Below are 23,723 nucleotides of genomic sequence, written 5' to 3' on the forward strand. Positions count from 1 at the left end.
TAGCCACACAAACAGAGTAAAAAAAATTAAATACCTATGTAGAAAAGGTTCTTGAATTGATTCTGAAAGGAAAATTGAGACTTCATCAATGAGGAGCGAGAGATCATCAGAAATTGTGGCAACTTTTATTAATGCTGAAATTCCCTCATTAAAAGAAAATGAACATTGGCAAAGAGCTTGCAGTAATTTTTTTGGAAGAGATTAGCAACAAATATCCCAAATGTAAGAGACTTCTCTTATAAAGAGAACTAATTAGATTCTTCTTCACATTGTACAGGGAACACTAATTTCTGAAGCCCCTACATTCTATACTTTTGCAAAAAAAATCAGGAAAGGCAGGCTATAAGTCAGGAAATTTAAGTAAAGTGGCTCAAAGCCCTTATGATTCTGTTCAAAAGTCAGAATTATATGCTATTCTCATGGTATTATTGGACTTTTCCAGAACCTCTTAATATAGTTACTCTCAATATGCAGAAAGTTATTTAACATATTGAAATTGCTGAACTTATTCCAGATGATTCAGAATTAACTTTGTCATTTATTCAATTACAAGAAATAATCAGAAATATAAATCACCCCTTGTATATATAGCACATTTCAGATCCAATACGGGTCTACCAGGCCCTCTGGCACAAGGTGATGATGAAATTGATCATCTATTGATTTAAAAAAAATGTACAAGAAGCCTCAGAATTTCATAAGAAACACTATGTTAATAGCGAAGGTTTGAAAAAAGATTTTTCTACCACTTATTAACAAGCCAAAGAAATTATAAGAAAATGTCCTACTTGTTCTTGGTATAACCAAACTCCACTATCGGCAGGAAATAACCCAAAGGGTACTCAAAGAAATGAAATTTGGCAAATGGAAGATGAAACTGATAAAAGGATTAATCTTGTCAAGAGGAATTTTGTACCTCTAGAATCTGGGGATCCCGGTCAGGAAGAAAGAAAACCATATCAATTCATGCAAGAAGGAAAAGAATCTCCTACTAAGATTAAGCCAACTGGTGGAGGCTGAAATTAGCGGATGATGTAAAAGAAGCCCTGTGAGAGGGTAAGGCAGGATTTCTGGTGTGGTTTGCCCCGGGTTCAGAAACCTGAGGCACGTCCCTTTCCCCCCACCACATTCATCCATGCCTTCTAATCCAACAACCTACTCAAGCCACATTCCACCAAGCAGACACTGGGAAGAGATAAAGGCAACAAGCTGGCTTCCCCTCCTCCTTTCGGTCATTTACATCAATGGGCTGGCATTTCCCGGGGGTGAAGACTGCCCCGTGACCACAGCAAGCTAAGTTTTCTAGTACTGATTTTGTTTTCCAGGCCAAATGGATGAATGGATACTGACACACACACACACACAGTCTTTGTTCTCTTCCTCCAGGTATAGTGTTCATTCATAGTGTTTACTAATTCTCTCATTAACAGCAATGGATCCAGGGCCCAGTGAAAAAGACATCAAAATCCATATGTGCTCAAGTCTCTTCTACAGCATTTGCACATAACACACATTCAGCTTCCTAGGTACCTAGGCCATGTAAATACTTGCTATATACTCTATTGTGTCCATAATACAAGAGAAACCTCTGGACATATCCAGAACGGATAATTTCCCCCACTAGTCTGCTCTCTCTGGTTAAATCCACATATGCTCACCTCAGCTACATGGAGCTGACTGTATTTTCTCTTCCATCATGTTCTGTACAAATTGTAAACTCTAATGGGGAAAGAACTACTTCTTTTTTTCCCACTTCCATAGTTTCTAGGAAAGTGCCTTGCAGCATAAAAGAAATAAGCATTAATTGAGTAAGTAAATGAACTGTTAACTCAGGGCTGAAAAAACAGTCTGACAGATTTTAATCAAGTAGATGCTGTCTTTACACAAATGATGCTTTGCTTAAATTTGCTGGTTTAGGAAATAATGTCTTCAGGAAAAAAGGCTAAATTCTGCCAGAATTACTAATTTAAAAAAAAAAAAACTCCCTCATCTAAGCAAAACTCCTTCCACAAGGCACCCCAATAAAACCATACCTGATAAGCCTATTTATTATTCTTCCTAGTCTCTAACGATATAAGGAATGTTACTGAAATGCATGCAGTAGCTATTAACAAGAAGAGTCATAAATTATAATGTAGATTAATGTGGTAATTATTTTAAACACTTGGAGATGCCAGAAGGCAAGTGCTACGATGTGATCTAAATTCTCATTTTTCTAGTAAATGGACATTATCTGTAAATAGAAAACTACTGAACACCAGAATATTCCTAACAGAGACAACCATGGGGAAAAAAACAGCTGTAACATGTTAGATGAAGTTATCCTGGCCACCAACAACCAAACAAGGAGTACCTAAGAGGTCAGCTGTTTTAAGTAGCAGAGAGCAATTTACTTTTGATCCCTCTGCATATGACTGTGAAGGTCTCATTTCAGGCCTGTGACCCCACTGTTCTGAGCACCAGGAAAATTAACCCATCGTTATTCAGAACCTCCCAGGCCATGCTTGGTGTCAACACTTGAGTACTCTGCGGTAAAGATGAAGGCTCTGGTTCGTGTCCCAGGTCACCCCACCCGGAGATTTTAAAGCACCCACGTACATATACTCCAGGCTCTACATTTTGGAGTGTTATACCCTAGGGGACTTAAAGTGGTGGCCCAGGGTGTGGAACTCCACAGAGCTCAGGGTTCTGCTCATTGCAACATCACCTCTGACGTCAGAGCCCGAATTTTGTAGAACAAAGGCCGAGCAAAGGGTCGGAGTTGACACTACAGATGGGAAAGGAGAGGTGCAGAGCCTAACCCAGCAGGCGAGCGCGCCGGGAAGTGGGGAGAGCGCGATCCCAGCACCAGCAACAGTGGTTCTGCTCGTTCTGCGTGCTCCAGAGGAGCCATGCTCGCACTCCGAAGCGGCCTGAGGAAGGTGCTGGCTCCGTGGGCGCTGGCGCCTCAGGTACCGGCCGCGGCCAGCAGGGAGGTGGGCGGAGCTGTGTGGGGCGCAGGCACTCTTGGTGAGGCTTGGTGCTAAGGGGGTGTCTCGGTTCCCTGGCATCTGAGAGTCTCGGCCTGGGACAACCCTGCCCAGCAGCGACCATCAGTTAGGGCGGGACTGGGATCACGGGAAATTCGACTAGGACAGAAGAGATGAGGACCAAGGGGAGCCCAATGCCCAGCCCTTGCTGTTGAGCACCGGCTTATCCTGGGAATAAATAGTTCCTTCGGGTGGGGAATTTGACCTAACCCAAATGGAGGGAGAGGAATCATGTTAAACTAGTCTAGAGCCGGGTAAACCTTGAGGCAGAGACTAGTGACTGCATGACTGCTCACCCAGCGTTGCCCAGGCAACGCCACCAATTATTTCCTAACAGTTTTTTACTGAACTTTTATTTTTTGTTTGTTTGTTTGTTTTACCAACGTTCTCTTTAATGAGTCGGTGCTGGCAAGAACAAGTCTAAGTTGCAGAAAACGAAGCCCATGATTCCTCCTGTAATTTCAGCGTAATTCTGACCCTACAACAAAAACCTTGAAAACCGTTTCTATCTAGTCACTCACACACCTCTCTGTAGGTTCCCTCCTATATATTATGTCCTGGAAATAATAATGAAAGTTTGTGCCTGTGACAAATATTTCATACTCCAAATGCACACTCACTCTTTGAATCAACCTATAAAGTATTGTGAATGCCATTGACTTACTTTCTGATGTCTCATTAATTTTTAAACTATAGATAATAAGCAGTTCTACTATACCCATTTGTAGATTTTGGTTAAACACACACACACACACACACACACACACACACACACACACACACACAGTCCATCATACGCAGAGACAGCTGCAGATTTTTATAGGAAGTTTACTGATTTGCACAGTAAGAACACAGTTCAGAGCAGACATTAATGGAATGAACTAAAAGTAGAAAATTATATTAAGCTTTATGTAAAATAAAGTGTTTTTAAGAAAAAATTTATTGGGAGGGAATAGATTGCTTCTTCTATCCATACTAAGTTGTCCATGTGTACAGTGATTTTTCCATACTTTTATATTCATCTGATCTGTTTTAACAGAATTTTCTGGTATTATTAGCTTCATGAAATGGGTACATGATACCCCAACTTGAAAATAAGATGTGTTTTTATAGTACAATGTCATACAATGTGTGTACACACATATATGTGCATATGTACAGACATACACAAGGTAATTTCTGACAAGGAATTTCCCAGGGAAAAGTGCTCTCAGATCAAGAAGTAGAAACTTACATAGTAAATATGATTATTTTTAAAATGATAATACCTGAGAGGCGGAACCACATTGGTACAACTAGATGCATTAAAGTTCATCTTCACTTTGTGTTTCTCATTAGAAATTAATAGTAATTCTGGCAATTGTCTTTTTTAGCATCCATGGTCTATTACAGTGGTTCTCAGCCTGTAAGTCAACCCCTTTAGGGTGACATATCAGATATCCTGCATATCAGATATTTACATTACAATTCATAACAATAGCGAAGTTACAGTTATGAAGTAGTGAAAGAAGTAATGTTATGGTTGAGGGTCACCATAGCATAAGAAACTGTATTAAGGATTGCAGTATTAGGAAGGTTGAGGACCCCGGTCTATTACCAGACTTTGTAATGCAGTTGGATAGTGATAGCATTATAACGCACTGCCTACATTCCAGTTCTATTCCTGTTGAATGTAGGAAGATTTCTTCGACCTGAATGGCAATTTCTCTTTTTTAAAAAAGTTTTCTTTTAGTAAACATGTTTGTTGTGTATGTCCAAAGACATACAGTCTATGGAGTTCTCTCAGATATGTAACTGTAGTCACACATACTACAGATTATAAGAATATAAGGGAAAAACAAAATGTATGTGACTCCTAACTGTAGCTCTCTAGCAGAGGAGCATCTCTAAGGTAGCACTGCCTTAGTTTGGGGCAACTTTCTATGAAAGGGTGGCTTAAGGAGAATCCACATGTTTAACCATAGTTATCTTCAAAATCTACTAAAATATGTTTATGGAGAGTTGACGAGAAAAATGGCAACAGGACTTGGGACTCGGCTATTGTGTCCCCTGTCACCAGACCCAGATTTGGTTGGACGATAACACACATTCTGTGCTCCCTCAAATATTGAGATTTGATTTCTCTTTCTTCAGGTGTGCTCATCTTTTGCTACTGGCCGCAGACAAACTGAAGGAACATTCTATGAGTTTTGTACTTATTATCTTAAACCTTCAAAGATGAAAGAGTTCATGAAAAATTTTAAGAAAAATGTTCATCTTCGGACAGCTCACTCGGAATTGGTTGGATATTGGAGTGTAGAACTTGGAGGCAGAATAAACAGAGTATTCCATATTTGGAAGTATGGTATGAGTTGCCCAGTTCAAATGTTCAGTATAGATTTCTATTCTGGTAGATGCTACAGAAGTCTTGGATGGATGGATAGATAGATAGATAGATAGATAGATAGATAGATAGATAGATAGATAGATATAGATATAGATATAGATTGAGGAGAACTTTTTTTAAAGCAATGCAGAACTAAAAAAGTAAATTCAGTGACCACTCTTCTTGGTCCACCTTTAATAAACTTTCCCAAAGTCTAACGTAACTGGGAAATTATGAGTTCTCAACCATTCATTAAATTGTAGACTACAATTCTCAAAAAAAATAGTGACTTATTGAAAAATGGTTTTAATGCAAAATTTAAAACTATTTACACAAGTCTAAGTAGGTTAAGATCACAGAATAAAAGAGGTATCTGACGCTAGACCTAGATATCCCTGTCTTAGTGGAAGCAGTTTACACATTCTGGATTTTGGATAAATGAAGGGTGAGAGATGATGGCAGTCAACTTTTGATCTTCCCCCTACCCTGAAGCTTATTGATTCCATTGCATTTAGAGACTACTTTCAGATCATTTCTACATCCCAGAGTTAATGAATTTGCTGCCATATTACTCTAAGAAGTTAAGGGAAATACATTACTAAGAGTCCTCATACTGAAGCTGCACTGCCTTGAAAAAGGAGAACATCACAGAATTATTCAGAATGCTTGTTAACTTTTTAAAAGTCTAACCTTAAAATAGCCTTCACCAGGATTTGAGCATATGTTCAGCAAACTCTTAACAATTAATTGCATTTAGTATTTGGTCATCTATGTTCAATTAACATTCACAAAAATTCTTTAGTGAGAAAAGATTCTGTAGATGACATGGGTATGCTTTGTTTTGTTGTGGTTTTTTTTTCAGTTTTAAAAGACAACAAACACTGTTAGCACAACTTAGGCTTCGCACATGGTTCATTTTAAGTCATGGCCCACTGAGGAAAGTAATGAAGTCTTAATTTACCTCACTTTAGGCATATGTTATTCCTATTCCTAGCATAAACTACATAAATATTTTACCTTAGTCTCATAAGGCCTTTACGATAAATATAGTACTAGGCCATACATAGTTAAACGTGTCTACCTACTTCAGTAACTAAGAAAGCAGAGAGTGCTGGAGGGTAACAATGGCTGACAATAGTATGAGAATCAGCACTATTTCTTTGGAAGTTATTTGTACAAAGGAACCAATGCCAAGTACATTCAAATTTCATTTAATGTTAAAATTTATTCAAGGTAAGACTTGACTACCTATCAACACACTGAAATAAAGTTTGTCTTTCAGCTGACACTGTCAGTTGAATGCCTTAATTGAATAGTAGGAACAGTCCACATGTGAGCGTTCAACACTATTGTAAGTCCTCTTTATTCATGTAATCCTCACCACAGACCTGGGGTTGATGTGACATTATTTACTTGTTTCACAGACTCAGAAACAAGGCAGATGAACATACAGTAGCTTAACTCCTGTACACAGCTACCTTTGAAGAGATAAGACCTGTGAAGCCCATTCAATGAGATCACATCGGTTGTTTTCATTTCTTTAGCCCTGAAAACCAGGAGCAACTTGATGCAGATATGACATTTCTTCACATAGCTGTTCCCAAATCCACAAACACAGTGTTCTTGTGTGCTCCAGATGAATGATTAATGATCTGGCTGTAATACAAAGAAGCATCGATGGTTTTAAACCCATTTTTTTAAAAAAAAAATTTCTCCATTCTTTTCTACCGTAGATAATTTTGCTCATCGAACTGCAGTTTTCAAAGCCTTGGCCAGTGATCCAGAATGGCATGAACGATTCCTCATTCCAAATTTGGCTTCCATTGATAAACAAGAGAGTGAAATTGTCTATCTGGTACCATGGTGCAAAATGGGAACGCCTCCCAAGGAAGGTGTGTCTCTCTTTGCCTCTGTGAGTTTTCATGACTGAAATGGTACAGATGTTAAATTCTTACGTACTTTGAGACCAGGGGGAGCCTGCCTTTTATGTATGGACATAAGTAATCATTAAGATAAAAGTAAAGTGCAGCTCTTTGCTTAGCCTTAAAAAGTGAGGACCAATGAAAAATTCTTCCTACTTGAAGGTTTCTGGATTTGTAAACCTTAGCTATGTTATAGAAAATTTCCATGGTCAATAAAGGTTGAACACTGCATATTGAGAGCCAGGAGACCATTGGTGGGGTGGTGAGCACTCATATATTCTATCATCATTTTAAAACAATATTAATATTTAAATATAACTATATTTTATATATCCCTATACAAATGTAGATATGTTTATTATATTAAATATGTGTATAAGTTACACTCAATTTTAAATCACTGTCTATGTTTTTCCTACAAAACAGACCATTTGGGGGTATTGATTAAGTGGAATAGCCAAGCTCTATTACCATAATAACTTTTGTGTTCCTCTTCCTTACTTTCAGTTTGAAAAGAATTCTTTGTCTTCTTGCTGATTTTACTTCTTGTGTGTTTAAAGAAACTATTTGCTAAGTCTAATTTTTATAAGGAGTCAGATTAGAAAAGCATAAACTAATTAGAAATTTATTTTTCTTTGTTGTTCTCAGCTTTGTAGCATGTTTTAGATGACACCCCAAAGAAACCTGAAAAGCCTTATGTGGCTCCTGCCCCTATAGGTCTCCTAGAAGCTCTCAGCACATCTAAATAAAATAGTTGTCTTCTCCATTAGGTCTACTTGTCACCTAGTTCTTTGCCTCTGCTGATTCTACACTTCTATGGAGAGATAAAATGCATTTCAAATATGTAGATAAAATATTTAGGAACAATAAAATTATATCTATAGGTTGGTTTGTTTTGCCAAAATATGGAAATATAAATATCATTTCTGCTACATTGTTAGATTTCTCTTCCTATTGGATATGAAAATTTACAGTGGCAAAATACACAAAGAAAAATGGTGGAAGTTGAAAGTAAAAACATAGGCATTGCAGAAAAACTTTATTTTATTTTGCTGTTAACCTCTGATTTTATACATTCATGGCAAGTGCTCTGTCACTGAGCCACCTCTCCAAATCCACAGAAAATTATTTGATTAAGTTCTTTCCTAAAAGTATACATTTAGGCCATTCAAAATATCTTACCCTACCAATTTCTCAATATCTACTTTAGTAACAAGTTTTCACACTAAAATATTTCAGATAATAATTTATATATAGTTTCTAGTTCTTCTCTTAAAACCATTTTAATTCATTCTGTCTCTCTGTCTCTCTGTCTCTGTGTGTGTGTGTGTGTGTGTGTGTGTGTGTGTGTGTGTGTGTGTGTGTGTATGCAGTGAATGTAGATACCTGCTGTGGAAACCAGAAGTGTGAGATACACTAACTAGTTAAAGGCAGTTGCAAGCTCCTGACATGGGTGCTGGGAACTGAACCTTGGTCCTCCGCAGAAGCAGTTCATGCTCATAACTACAGAACTATCTCTCCAGCCCTCACTGGCCCCCTACTTTTTGTCATCTGTAGAATTAAATGTAATAGCATAAATAAGTTAAACATGGACAATGGATTTCTAAGCATAAAATTAAGGGAAATAATGCAAATGTAATTAATGGAGCTATATAAATGTATATACATACAATCCTTCAAATATGTACATTTAGACCAGGCTTCTACTGAAGCCAAGTGAATATGAATATGAGTAAAATTTCATTGACTATCATTATTTAAATTACTTTTTCCTTATTCTAGGAGTCTATGAACTTGCTACTTTTCTTATGAAACCTGGTGGCCCAGCTCTATGGGGTGACCCATTTGAAAGAGCAATAACTGCCCATGCCAAACAAGGCTACACTGAACTAATTGGTGTGTTTCATACAGAATATGGAAAACTCAACAGAGGTACAGATGTCCATTTATTTTAAAATTTCTGTGTATATTAGTGACCTATTTATCTGCTAGGATCCTTTAGTTAAAGTTCATATATTATTGTACTTTTATCATTTTAAAGAGTTGATAACTTGTCTCTTTCCTATTTAGAATTTAACACCTACCAAAACTATTTTGAAATGCTAAACTTCTGTTCCCTGGCACATAAAATGAACAAATTTTAATAACCATAAGAACCTCAAGAAATAGTGTATTTCTTTTATAATCTTTTTATTCCTTTAAATATATTATCAGTGCTAGGGATTGAACCCAGGGCCTTATGCATGCTAGACTGAACTATATCCCCTGTCCTAATTAGGTTTCTATTGCTGTGATAGCACACCACAACCAAAAACAACTTGGGGAGGTAAGGGTTTATTTCAGCTTATTCTCCCTGTTAGTAGTCCACCATGAAGAAAAGTTGGGCAGGAACTCAAGGCAGGAACCTGGAGGCAGGAACTGAAGCAGAAGCCAGAGAGGAATGTTGTTTACTGGTCTTCTGCCCCTGATTTTCTGAATCTGCTTTTTATATGACCCAGGTATACATTCCCGAGCCAGGAGTGACACCAGCCCCAGTTGGCTCATCTCTTCCACACCAATCATTAATCAAGAAAAATGCTCCACACTCTTGCCCCAATCTATCTTATAGAGCACATTTTCTCGCTGAAGCTCTCTCTTCTCAGATAAATAAGCTTTTGTGTCAAGGTAACAAAAAACTAATACAATTTAACCATTGTCAGCTTGACATATAAACACATCATGATTAAAGTATAAACTTTCCCTTGTTTGTCCCCAAGATGCCATGTTAATATTATCACAGTATAAAATGTAGTATAACTTTAAAAGTCATACCATCTTTAAAAGTTCAATCTCTTAAGCCGGGCGGTGGTGGCGCACGCCTTTAATCCCAGCACTCGGGAGGCAGAGCCAGGCGGATCTCTGTGAGTTCGAGGCCAGCCTGGGCTACCAAGTGAGTTCCAGGAAAGGCGCAAAGCTACACAGAGAAACCCTGTCTCGAAAAACCAAAAAAAAAAAAAAAAAAAAAAAAAAGTTCAATCTCTTTAAAATATCCAAAGTCTCTTAACTGTAAGCTCTTGTAAAATCTTATTCCAAGATGGAAGATCCAGAGCACTGTATCAAATTCAAAGCAAACCCAAAATTCAATTGTATAAAAAAGTTCAGTGCCTGACATCTGTGATCTACTCTTGGATCGATTGTCTGGACTTCAAAGGGCCATGGAGGCTCCACTTCTCAAGTTTTGCCCAACCTCAGAACCCACAGGTTGCCTCCTAGACTCAGCCTGCTCTGCTCCACAGCTGCAGTCTCTCACTATCCTGGCATCTCCAATGTGCTGAGTCCTCTGCTGCAGCTAAGGCTGCATCCTCACCAGTGACCTTTCCTGGTCTCTCTTCAGAGACTCCAACCCTGCTACACAGTACCAAGTCTGCTCTGCATGACACCTGTATGCCTTCAAAACCAGTACCACCTGGGTGACCCTTACAGCTGCCAACTTAAGATGCAAAAATAAAGTACTATAAAATATAGTAGGAAGTCATACAGTCTGGATCTTGAGTTCCTTTAGCTATAAGCCAGTTTCATTTCTTCATCTATAAAACCAGTTGGATTAATTAATCTATAATTTTTTTTTCCAAGTCTCTGACTCCTCTGAAATCTTATCACTGAAATATTTAGTATCAGTCTTTTAACTTAAAGTAATTGGATTTTTTTCTTTACTTAATTTCTCTGTATATGTGTGTAAATGCCTTTCTGATTTACTTCTGCAGTCCATGTTCTGTGGTGGTGCGAGAACGCGGACAGTCGAGCAGCTGGGAGACATCGGTCTCACGAGGATCCCAGAGTCGTGGCTGCTGGTGAGCTGTTTCATTGGGTATGTGTTATTTTTTGAAACAATTTGATTCAGCTTATAACTTTATATGTCTTATGCAATGTCTTTCCAGTTCGGGAAAGTGTCAATTACCTAGATATACAGCAGAATATGCTCCTAATTCCTGAGTCGTTTTCACCGTTGAAATAGTTTTCTACCGACGGTTTCAGTACCTGATGTGATGTGTGCCAGTAGACGGTGTTTCAATTCTCTCAACTGAATTTCTACTTTTTATTTGAAGGAAGTGGTAAGTTAATTTACTATGTCCCTTGCATTTTTTAAGCCCATCTAGGTCCCTTTTATTAAACCCATCTATACATGGGAAATAGAATTCATTTTTCCCCATGCCACTTCATTATCTGACATGCATTATGGCAGTGGCACATGCCTTTAATCCCAGCACTCGGAGGCAGAGCCAGGCGGATCTCTGTGAGTTTGAGACCAGCCTGGTCTACAGAGTGAGATCCAGGACGGGCTCCAAAACTACACAGAGAAACCTTATCTCGAAAATCAAAAAAAAAAAAACTATTTTAAAAATAATGTCATTTGGTCCCAGTAAAATCTTTGAATGTTCTTTGGTTTATAAGCTGAAATGTCTTATTAATAATTTTACTAATATTTACTTCATTCATATGCTTTCTAACAAAGATACTTGGTCACTATATCAAGATCTTTGTTTTTCATTTGTTTCAGAATAGTCTTCTGTAGGACAACCCCTTGTTCAAATGAGATCACATTTCCAAGCTTGTAACCATATTTTTAAATTATTAATAAATATGTGAACCTTGTAAATTTTGTCTTTATGCCTGAAATGTTTTGCTCCAGTAGCTGATTTTGTAATATAAAATGGAATTCATGAAAATATTAAACTTTTTTCATATGAAAAACTGTATAATCATCTGTGTTGTCTGTATTGTCAGTCACTCACTTAGAAAATAATAGGTCAGCATACTAAAAGTTTAGATGACTCTACTTTATATGCTGAAATGTTATTTATAATTAATTTAACTAATATTTATTTCATTTTTTATCCTACTTAACAGAGATGTTTGAAATATCTTTATTTAAATGTCATCATTATAGATGTGGAAACATTTGCCCTAATTAAAAAAATTACCAGCCGGGCGGTGGTGGCACACGCCTTTAATCCCAGCACTTGGGAGGTAGAGCCAGGCGGATCTCTGTGAGTTCGAGGCCAGCCTGGGCTACCAAGTGAGTCCCAGGAAAGGCGCAAAGCTACACAGAGAAACCCTGTCTCGAAAAACAAAACAAAACAAAACAAAACAAAAAAATTACCTATATATTCTGGTGCTTTTTACTAGGTTTTATATTTTTGTCATCCTCTTTGGAATTGATGTAATGAGGAGAAAGGAATAATTTATTGTCCTTATTGTAACTATGCATACATTAAGGAAACATCATGCTACTTGTTACGGTTTGGATATAGAATAGCGCCCCTCCCCCAATCTCATCAGTTGACTTAGTCAACTAGTAGCAGCAACAGTAGGAGGTGGTAAAAAGCTTAAGAGGTAGGGTCTAGATGAAGAAAATACATCTCTGGTCTTGGGCCCTTGAAAGGTATATTGGAACCCCTTCCTCTGTCTCTGTTTCCTGGTTGCCACAAAGTGAGCAGCTTTTTCCCAACATAATGTACTACCTCAGAGTAGTCCAAAAAGCAGCTGTGCTAAGCACCCATTCCTAAAGTCCCTAAAAACATAAAACAAAATAAACCTTTCTTCTTCTAACTTTATTGTTCACAGGTATTTTGTCATAGCCAGGCCTTTCCTGTTCCATCAAGACTGTAGGATCGTTGCATTACAGCTACAAACATGTTTATCTCTCACCATTTGGAAAGGATTGACATGAGTCTCACTTTTGGACATAGCAGCCCAACCCACTAGGCAGGGAGGACAGGCAGTGTCTTGGTTTTGTTTCTGTTGTACTGGCAGGTAGGTGAAGAGTTCTGTATACCTTGGTTCCCATTTGGAAGAGATCCATGATGGTCTGGGGAACTAAGGTTGTGGTACACTTCTCTTCTCCAATCATTCAGGTCTTGTGCCTGAAGGACATAGTAGCATCACCTAGGAGGGCCTGGACTGTCTGGATGCACTAGGAGCACAGAATAATCTGGAAAAGATGAACACAGTCTCATTTGTTTATCTTTGTTTGGGTCTTCAGGTTTGTTTGTGTTTGTCTTGAAAAGTGATCTCATTGTACAGTCTAGGGTAGTCTAGAACTCACTGTCTGGCTATGATTTCCTCAAGCTCCTATCTTCCTCTCCCCACTTCTGTGCTGACTAGTTTTATGTCAACTTGACACAATCTATAGTCATCTGAGAAGAGGGAATGACAACTGAGAAAATACCTCCATAAGATCAGACTATAAGTAAGCCTGTAGGGCATTTTCTCATTTAAGTGAATGATGTGGGAGGGCCATCTCTGTGCTGATAGTCCTGGGTTCTATAAGAAAGCAGGCCAAGCAAGCCATGGGAGATCAAGCCAGTAAACAGCACCCCTCCATGGCCTCTGCATCAGCTCCTGTCTCCAGGTTCTTATCCCATTTGAGTTTTTGTCCGGGCTTCCTTCAATGATGGACTATGATGTGAAGTATAAACCAAATGAACCCCTTCTTCCCCAACTTACTTTTGGTTATGGTGTTTCATTACAGTGATAGTAGCCCTAAGTAGGACAGCTTCCTAAATGTTGGAATTACAGGCCTGTACCATCATAGAGGCAGAGATAGTCAGATCTTTGTGAGTTTGAGACCAGCCTGCAGAGAGAGTTCCAGGACAGCCAAGGCTACACACACACACATACACACACACACACACACACACACACACACACACACACACACACACACACAAAAAAAAACCTGCCTCAAAAAACAAAAATGAAATCTCTAAAGATTGAACTTTCTTCAATCTAATCAGAACCAGCATTTGCATACAAAAGATATTCACTGATCTGTATTCAAGACACTATATATTGAAAGTCCATAGTTAACAAGACAAAGTACCTGCTTTCATGTAGTCAGTATTCCTGAAGAATTATATAAGACATACAAGTTAAATAGCATAACCTTGGCTAAAAATAGAGCAAAAGAGGAGGGCAGTGAGTGGGGTAACAAGGGTCCATTTTATCTAGAGGTAATCTCTCTGAGATGATTATCTACCAAGAATCTCAACAATGAGAAAGATCAAGCCAGGAGGACTTAGAGAGAAAGAATGCTGCAAGCAAGGGTGCCAGAATGTGTACGGACAGAAGTTCTCAGAAGAAATGAGTTTCAATGCTCAACAACTAACAGGAAGGCAGTGGGCAAGAATGTAGTGAGCTAAGAGGAAGAGTGAAGTGAAGAAAGAGAGGTAGGAGCCGACTCACACAGACCTGGGAAGGAGTTTGGATTTTCTGCTCAATGTGCTGAAAACTGCTGTGGTGTTTAGCAAGATACATATTTTTTTTAATTGTGTGTGTGTGTGTGTGTGTGTGTGTGTGTGTGTACCATTGGAGGCCAGAAGAGGGTGCTGGATCTCTGAGAGCTGGAGGTACAAGTAACTGTGAGCAATCTAACGCGGATACTGGGAGCTGAACTTAGGTCCTCTGTAAGAACAGTATGTGCTCTTAACCCCTGAGCCACTTCTCCAGCCCCTAAATCCTAATTTAAAAAAAAAAAAAAAATAAGATTCTGTAATGAATTTTTTTTCTGAGGATGTTAAGTCCTCTAAATGTTTGCTCCTTACACTCTCTGGGTTACTGTATTAGCTTTTTCAAAATGAAGTGATTCAAAGGACAGTGGTGCTGATAAATGCAGTGGCAGAGACACTGAGTCCAGCTTAGCACGGAGCAGTGGTTCTCAACCTATGGATCACTACCCCTTTGGAGGTCAAATGACCCTCTTTCACAGGGGTCACAATATCAGATATCCTGCATATCAAATATTTACATTAACATTCACAACAGTAGCAAAATTACAGTTAGGAAGTAGCAACAAAAATAACTTTTATGGTTGGGGGTTACTACAACATGAGGAACTGTATTAAAGGGTTACATCATTAGGAAGGTTGAGAACCACTGGCATAGATGAAGGCTGAGGGAACAAAGCCTGGACCAGAAACCAGAAGATCTGAATCCTGGTTCTGACTCTACTACAAATGTGTCGATGTGACATCACTTACCCCTTTAGACTCTGTTTCCTTGGTTGTAATCTAAGAATTAGAACATGTTCAGACCCCACACTCATAGAACCACCTCCCCAGCAATGGCTACATGCAGAGACAACAGCAGTCATTGTCTCCCATGATCAATTCAGAAAGCATGATTATCTAAATCCCTATTTGAAACGTCTCACACTCTACCTGCTCTCAAAATAATGAGGTACACATACTTTACAAGTAAACCCAAGGCCTTTCCCTGTGTTGCTGACAAACTTGTTCCCTAAAGGCATGGATATTTAATTGATGCCCTTAGTTCTATTATTCTATAATATCAGTGTAGAAACGTATCAAGTGAATACAGTCACATAACATATAATGTTTTGGTTAGTTGTGGACTGCTGTGGATATCACTCTGTATAAATAAAACACTGATGGCCAGTGACCAGGCAGGAAGTATAGGTGGGACAAGGAGAGAGGAGAATTGGGGAAACAGGAAGAAGGGGGAGAGACACTGCAGCCACCGCCAGGAGAAGCAGCATGTGAAGACACCGGTAAGCCACCAGCCACGTGGCAAGGTATAGATTTATAAAAATGGGTTAATTTAAGATATAAGAACAGTTAGCAAGAAGCCTGCCACGGCCATACAGTTTGTATGCAATATAAGTCTCTGTTTACTTGTTTGGGTCTGAGCGGCTGTGGGACTGGCGGGTGACAAAGATTTGTCCTGACTGTGGGCAAGGCAGGAAAACTCTAGCTACAAATGGCGCCCAACGGCTCAAGTTTCCACCTTAAACCTGAGAATATTTAATAACCAATTCTAAACAGAACCAAAACCAGGTTCCTGCTTTATGTCTCATAAGGGCAGCTAGATACCACAAAACTCAGGTTTGAACTATGGCGGGTTCCTGGTGTGTGCGCTCGACCTGCAGTATGGCAGGAATGAGGCCTCTGCAAGTGGCACATTAAGCTGCATGGTGGATTTAGCCTTTGCTAGTACAAAACAAAAAGAGGTTTCTGGGCTACACGCTGCTTTGATAAAAACCATAGACCCACTATTTCTGAGAATTGATGGCTCCCAAAGCTGGCGGGAAACGTACCACCGCCATGTTGGGAAGCTGAAGTGGGCGGAGCCAGCAGCCACAGCGCCTTTTCAGTCTTAGAATGGTGCAGTTTAAAGCAATAGCCTCAAGGTAATATAAAACATAAGCCACGTAAAGATGGCTACCACACAGAGAATCTGGATTATGTTCTCTTTGATATTCGTAACTGAAGAAAAACATTTGATTGCAAAAGCTGTTGAGTTATACCAAAATGTATATTTTAAAGGTACCTTGAATTCAAAATTTGGATTTAAGGATATGTTGCTTTGGAAAAGAGGTTCTGCTTTTGTTTCCACAGAAAGCCAGAGGCTGTGGATTTGTTCCAGATTAAGATACATCAGGTTTCACCAGCCAAGACCCCCTGAAAGGTCTCCGATGACACCATGGCCCAGATGATCTAACATCCAGAGTGGTTTCAAGGCAACTGGTTCACACAATACAGCCTCACGGACTACCCCATAGGCCTATAATTTTCTTTGCGTCCCCATAAGATACAGCCCCCCCCCTCCAGCAGGAAGTAGTAAGAGATACTACGCCCAAATTCCCAAATATACCAAGCTGGCTTTAGAGGTGGAATTGGCTCACTCCCCCTCTAAACCCAGACATATTTTAAAAAAAAAAAAAAATGGTTGAGATTCTTCTGTCCCAAATCAGAAGAGCCCTCTGGTGTGGGACAGAGAAAAACCAATATTTTTATTTAAAACAGGTTGATTATAAATGTGATCTCTTTCTAAAAAAGAAAAGGGGATATGATATAGATATATAGGATATAGAGATGAAGATAAAAGGGTAAATTAATGAACCTACTTTTAAAGAACAACTTGTTTAAAATGTTTTACATTGGTAAAATTTTAGTTCATGTTTAAAATGTTTTACATTGGTGCCGGGCAGTGGTGGTGCACGCCTTTAATCCCAGCACTCGGGAGGCAGAGCCAGGCAGGTTTCTGTGAGTTCGAGGCCAGCCTGGGCTACCAAGTGAGTTCCAGGAAAGGCACAAAGCTACACAGAGAAACCCTGTCTCAAAAAAACAAAAAAAAAAAAAACAAAAAAAAAAAATGTTTTACATTGGTATAAATTTTAGTTTATTGATACAAACTTAAAGTTAATTTTGTTATATACATTTCTATTCTTGTTTGTGGTATGTTTATGTAACTCATTTAAAATTGTAATGGATAATTAAAAAATAGATTAATAATTAGTCATCTATGATAATCATATTTGTAGCCATGTTAGTTAAGTCTTCTAGGTATACATAGATATATTTCAGATAGATAGGTAATCTTCAAACACTTCATAGACCTAGAGAATATGGCTTTTAAATAACTTAGAATTCTGTTGACATGAGACACAATTGCTCCTGGCTGCGCCAATTTGATCCCAAGAGAATGTTGGGCTTCTAAGACATTTCCATTTGGAAGTTTGTCTTCTTGGCACAAAGTGGCCTACTGGGCAAAGAACTGCCCTTGCCTTGATGGCTGACAGTACAAATACAATGCTGTCCTTTCTGGACAAGTGGGACACAAGGAAAGCGACCACTGTACTCTGCCAAGACAGGGTAAGATGGTCTTTCAGAATTCCTGCTTATAAAAATGGTCTGTCATATACTCTAGGCCTGTAGCTAATTTGAATGCACCAACAATACTGAGAAACATTAGGTGACTGTCCAGGCTGCCAGCTGTCTTGGTCTACTCTTGCAAGATTCCCGAAAGTTGCTTGCATCCATCTACCATTTCTCAGGTACCATTATGTTCCTTCTCAGGTCTTTGATGTGGTTAAAGACTAGATAGTTGTAATTTCCTCAGTTATGATAAAAGATAAGTTAGATATAAAACCTTAAACTCACAAATATAAGATAGACAGGACATCTTCTTTAATATTGTAACTGTAATTCATGCTAGATAATTGTTTTGTTATATGTAATTTTACCATGTTAAAGTTAAAACCTTCCTTTTTTTTAAAAAAAAAAAGAAGAAGAAAAGGGGAAGTGCTATGGATATCACTCTATATAAATAAAACACTGATGGCCAGTGACCAGGCAGGAAGTATAGGCGGGACAAGGAGAGAGGAGAATTGGGGAAACAGGAAGAAGAGAGAGAGACACTGCAGCCACCGCCAGGAGAAGCAGCATGTAAAGATGCCAGTAAGCCACCAGCCACGTGGCAAGGTATAGATTTATAAAAATGGGTTAATTTAAGATATAAGAATAGTTAGCAAGAAGCCTGCCACGGCCATACAGTTTGTATGCAATATAAGTCTCTGTTTACTTGTTTGGGTCTGAGCGGCTGTGGGACTGGCGGGTGACAAAGATTTGTCCTGACTGTGGGCAAGGCAGGAAAACTCTAGCTACAGTGGACTGCATAGAATACAGAAATCCGATAAACTACACAGTCTAATAAAATAGTGATTTTAGTTTGTAAGTACATTCTATGATCATGCAAGTATAAAAATCTCAACAATCTTAGAATGTCATCATTAAATGATACATGGTTGTAATTCTATAGAGAAAATAAGGTAATGAAAATTATTTTATTATCACCATCACCTTAAGTGACAGTATCATTCTCACCAATAACAATCATGCTGAAAACCAGAGAGAAAATAATTTGTAACTTATTAAGTCATACAACTATTAAGTTTCAAAAGTAGAATTCAAATTCAGGAATGCATGCTCTAAAACCATGTTCTTCAGATTACTCATACATTCTGCAGAGAAGACTGTCTGTAGACTTTATCTTTCTGAATTTTATAGGGTAAAATATTCTTCCTTTAGAGGGTAAAATATTCTTCCTTCTATTCAAGTGAGTTAGCAAGCACAAATCGACTTGTGGGCAATAATATAATGAATGAGTCTTTTCTGTTGGCCAAGTGTTTTCTAATCTATTTTGGCTTACCAGTTTGAGTTAAACTTCAACTTAGAAAAAAAATCAATTTTCGAGTAAATTCATATGTCAAGTACATCTGGCATAACATCTGTCATATTGTGAAAGTTTAAAGTGAAACCACAATCCAGTATCAGTCCTCATTCTAAATGTTTGTTTTTATTCTTGTAATAACCCTGTATCATAGATAGCATAAAACAGTACATCTCACCCACACACATACAAACTATTGCTGTGTGAATTTCTAGACCTTCATTCAACATGATCCTCTGCCCATCTGCCCCACTGAACATGTCTGTCTGGAAATTATACAAGAAGTCAACACTGAAGGTCATTGTTATCTTAAGTATTTCTGTAGTTGCCCTGTTTCTCCTTCCAGCATCTTCAGTAAGTCTTCAAATCAGTAAGAAAAATAAAACAAACAAAAAACCAAAAAATGACTGAAAACTGAACAAATGTAATAAACTAGGACCTTAAAAAATAAAAATGACACAGCTGTCACAAAATGGTCACTTCACAAGAAATCAGAGAAACAGAATTTAAATTGAGACACTTCAACTTAATTTGAGACAAATAGTAAAATCACATTGTAGATGTAACCAACCATCTTATTAAATAAGAAAAACACAGAACCAATGCAAAGAAGAAAGCCAAGAGGTAAGAGGTAAGAGCTAAAACGTTACCCTTCCTCCTGTGGTGGTCCTACCTCTCCGAACCAGAGCTATTTCCTGTTTTAAAGTCTTTATATAGAGTTTCTGTTCTGCCTTCTCATTGGTTGTAAACCCAACCACATGACCGCCTTGTCACGGCCTGTCTGTATAGACCTCCAGGTCTATGGTTGGTATTGAGATTAAAGGCATCCAATGTGTATCCAATGCTGGCTGTATCCCTGAACACACAGAGACTTACCTAGCTCTGCCTACCAAGTGCTGGGATTACAAGCATATGCCACCACCGCCCTGCTTTCCTAGGGCTTGCTGATAGCTCTGACCCCCAGGCAACTTTATTTATTAACATACAAATAACATTTTAATACAAATAAAATATCACCATATCACATAGTAGAAAAATTGGTAGGAACAGCATTCTCTTCCTATAAGATGAGTGGATAATGTAGAAAAGAAGTATCCAATGAAGTTGACTCAGTAATTTCACTTTTAGGTGAATAAAAAGAGACTTGAATTATTGTTCAGTGAACATTATAAAATAAATATATGAAAATGACTCATCGGAAAGAAATAAAGTTTTTGAAAAACTCACTGGAAGAGTAGACAGAAATGAGTGAACCAGACCTAACTTGCTTAATTTGTTGTCTTTAGAGAGCACTTAACTTCTTTGAAGGTCTTGGTTCATTTTTTACAGTGTAGAATGGTAATACCAGCTTCTCCAGGCAAAATTAGAGCAGAGAAAATGGATAAAGCAGAAAGTGTCACAGACATTATTGTTAGATCCTTTGGCTGGGACAAAATAAACAGTGTAAGAGAGGAAAGATTTATTTTGGTTCACAGCTTCAGGGATTTCTCAGAGTTAGCAGTTGACTCTGTTGGTATGGGACTATGATAAGGCAGCATGTTATAGCAGGAGAAGCATGTGGTACAGTAGACTGCTTACCTCATAGCAGCCAGTAAGCAAAGAGAGAGAGAAAAGGCCAGGGACAAGATAACCTTGCTAAAGGTATTGTCTCAGTGACTGTTTCCTCCAGTCACACTCTCCCATAGCCCAATCATCAGCGACTACTCTCTTAGTAAGAAAGCCCTCATGATCCACCCTGACCTATACAGTCCCCTGCCCCCCTGAGACACTCTTTCACAGGTGACTCCTGTGAGTTTAGAACCCTGGGGGAAAGGTATCCTGACTACTTGGGAAGTCAGGCAACACCTTGAGCTACTAAGACAGCTCTGATGGCTGGAGCTGCTAGGACAGTTCAGCCCTGGAAAGCAAGGTATCCCAGATACAGGGAGCTGCTAGGACAGTTCAGCCCTGGAGGTATCCTGGATACCTGGAGCTGCTAGGACAGCTCTAATGATTAGAGCTGCAATGAGACAGCTCAGCCCTGGACAGGAAGGTATTCTGACTGCTTGGGAGAGTCAGGCCTGGAGCTGCTAGGACAGCTCAGTAGGGAAGGGTATCCTGACTGCTCAGGAGTCAGGCTATACCTGGTGTGGTGGGGGATGGTCTCCCCACAGGACATAGCAATTCTGCTCCTCTCCTAGAGAGCCACTACAACTGAGCTTTGCTCAGCCCCCACTTAAGGGGGCTTCCTAGCAGAGCTCTGCTTCTCAGGCCTAAGATGTTGCTTCCTTGGCTTCACTCTGCAAAGGGGAAACCCCTGCAGAAATGTAGCGATCTCCTCTGGCTCAGAAGAAAAGTGTTAAACTTTTTCAGCTCCCCCTTACTCTGTCCACTGAGGGATGTCTCAGCACGGTTTTTCTTTTCAGCTTCCCTTTGCTCAGTCCACTATGGGACGTCTCAACAAGGTTCTTCTCTGAGCCAGTAAATGAAGATCTTCATACCCAAAACTCTTTTGAGAAAGAGATTTATTTAGGAAGGAGGAGTCCAGGAGAGTACCTGCCTCTACCAGGGTGGAGAGAACAGCCCACAACTGACCAGGCAGGCTGGTTTATATAGGATCTCTTGGGGGTGGAGTCAACCAGGGATTGGTTAGTTTTTTTCTGCCCAGGGATTGGTCAGTTTTGTGGGCTAGGGGCAGAGATGGCCCTGATTTCAGAGCCAAACTGTGTTTCTTTCACTGGCCTTTCTTAGCTTTTTGACACTAATTCTAAGGCCAGGGCACATTTCTTTCACTGACTCTGATTTTGGGGACCAAGAGTGTTTCTTTGGTACTGGTTTCAGAGTCAGGGCATGTTTCCTTGGTCCTGGGTTTCGGAATAAAGTGTTCATTTCTCTGGCTCAGGTCCTAACCCAGGCTGTGTTTATTTCCCTGGTTCTGGACTCCAGTAAGCTACTTTCCTGCTCTGTGATTGGTTGGTTTCACTGGTCAGTTGGCCAGGGGCAGAGATGGCTCTGATCTCACTGAGTTTCTTTAGCCAGCCCCTTTTCCCTACAACTCCAGTTGGTGTTAAGCTGACAAACTATTCATCACACCAGGCCTTTAGCACCACAGCCTTCAGGAGATACTTCATGTCTAATCCATATGATACATTCAGTAATTACACAGTATCAGGCACATTAGAATGGGACAATCCATTGTCTAAGAACTATGAATCATTGGCATTATCTTAGAGAAAAACATAAGGATATAGTATGTGACTTGAGAATTAAAAACAACACATAGAAGGGTAGCTAAATAGAGACAAAGGTGGTATCAAATAAAGCTCTCATTTAAGAAGTCATCATAAAGTCTGGTGGTGGGGTTCACACCTTCAATCCTAGGAGAAATAGGTGAAACTCTAAGTTCAAGGCCAGCCTGGTATACAAAGAGAGTTCCAGGGCGAACCCTGTCTTGAAAAATCAGAAGGGGGAAAAAAGACATCTGAGGTAGTTTGAATAAAACTGGCCCTCATAATCCCATAATCTCATAGGGAGTGGCACTATTAGGAGGTGTGGTTTTGTTGGAGTGGGTGTGGCCTTCTTGGAGGAAGTGATGTCACTGTGGGAACAGGCTTTGAGGTTTCCTATGCTCAGGATACCACCCAGTATCTCAGTTGACTTCCTGTTACCTGCAAAATGTAGGACTCTCAGCTATTACTCCAGTATCATGTCTTCTGCACACTGCCATGCTCCCTACCAAGATGATAATGGACTGAACCTCTGAAACTCTAAGCGAGCCACCTCAATTAAATGTTTTCTTTATAAGAGTTTTCATGGTCATGGTGTCTCTTCACAACAATAAAAACCCTAAGACAACATCATAAAAACACTACATAAGGCTACTAAGATGTATTAACCAATACATCTCATTCCAAACACAACAGACTAATTTTCCAGTGGAAAATAGTATGAAATTTGAATTATTCTCAAGTCTCTAAAGCTTTGCCTTCCACCTGTTTTTCAGTTTCTATGTTGTGTGAAGTGGGAGGAGCTTCAGAAAACTCCAGGGGATGATAAAAACCAAAAACTGTTTTTCTTTACACCAAGTGTCTTGATATGTGAAGAAAACAGTCCAGATTAGGAAGCAGCACTATAAAGCTACACTGGAACTATTACTGGGAACATTTTTCAGCACAAAGTTTAATCTGCAAAGTTCTGATATACTGTGTCAACTCTCATAAAAGACATAGAGAAGTCTGAACTTAGAATATGTGGAGAAATCCAAGGCAGCATCCTTTAGCTCCTGAGAATGGAAAAGATTACAACAGGCCTCTCTGGTTTGATTACCCATTACATTAATGTTCCACCCTTCAATACAATCCTGAAAATAAACTAACAAATTCATTCCAAAGGTATGATAAAATCACAATCAGTGAAAGC

General features: G+C 39.1%; 1 protein-coding gene and 1 long non-coding RNA gene across 4 annotated transcripts; one reads left to right on the forward strand and one right to left on the reverse strand.

Annotated features, from left to right (window-relative positions):
• The first annotated feature begins 2,736 nt into the window (after window positions 1–2,736).
• Window positions 2,737–23,673, forward strand: LOC102903170 (protein NipSnap homolog 3A). Of its 3 annotated transcripts, none has more exons than XR_013049107.1 (7): window positions 2,737–2,951; window positions 5,163–5,373; window positions 7,128–7,286; window positions 9,099–9,248; window positions 11,060–11,146; window positions 11,234–11,407; window positions 11,854–11,952. XR_013049107.1 is itself a non-coding variant. In XM_076564210.1 (6 exons), exons 1-6 carry the CDS (start codon window positions 2,892–2,894, stop codon window positions 11,308–11,310), a joined length of 744 nt encoding a protein of 247 aa, XP_076420325.1. In that variant the 5' UTR covers window positions 2,739–2,891; the 3' UTR covers window positions 11,311–11,952. The 3 variants fall into 3 exon arrangements, 1 of the variants encoding a protein (XP_076420325.1); XR_013049108.1 differs by lacking the exon at window positions 11,854–11,952 and adding an exon at window positions 23,308–23,673 and having other exon boundaries at window positions 2,739–2,951; XM_076564210.1 differs by having other exon boundaries at window positions 2,739–2,951; window positions 11,234–11,952.
• On the reverse strand, window positions 6,600–13,325 carry LOC121827232 (uncharacterized). The gene is made up of 2 exons (XR_006069395.2): window positions 13,005–13,325; window positions 6,600–7,050 (listed from the first exon to the last, which is right to left on the reverse strand). It is a non-coding gene; the product is annotated as an uncharacterized LOC121827232 (long non-coding RNA).
• Window positions 23,674–23,723: the final 50 nt, after the last annotated feature.

The sequence above is a fragment of the Peromyscus maniculatus genome, chromosome 2 (assembly GCF_049852395.1).
Source record: "Peromyscus maniculatus bairdii isolate BWxNUB_F1_BW_parent chromosome 2, HU_Pman_BW_mat_3.1, whole genome shotgun sequence".
NCBI lineage: Eukaryota > Metazoa > Chordata > Mammalia > Rodentia > Cricetidae > Peromyscus > Peromyscus maniculatus.

What these genes read in the sequence shown, in the direction of transcription:
- LOC102903170 (XM_076564210.1), top strand. Translation starts at nt 2,892, where the DNA reads ATGCTCGCACTCCGAAGCGGCCTGAGGAAGGTGCTGGCTCCGTGGGCG. An exon ending in GGGAACGCCTCCCAAGGAAG is followed by an intron (nt 7,287 to 9,098) that starts GTGTGTCTCTCT and finishes TCCTTATTCTAG; the next exon opens with GAGTCTATGAACTTGCTACT. An exon ending in TCCCAGAGTCGTGGCTGCTG is followed by an intron (nt 11,147 to 11,233) that starts GTGAGCTGTTTC and finishes ATGTCTTTCCAG; the next exon opens with TTCGGGAAAGTGTCAATTAC.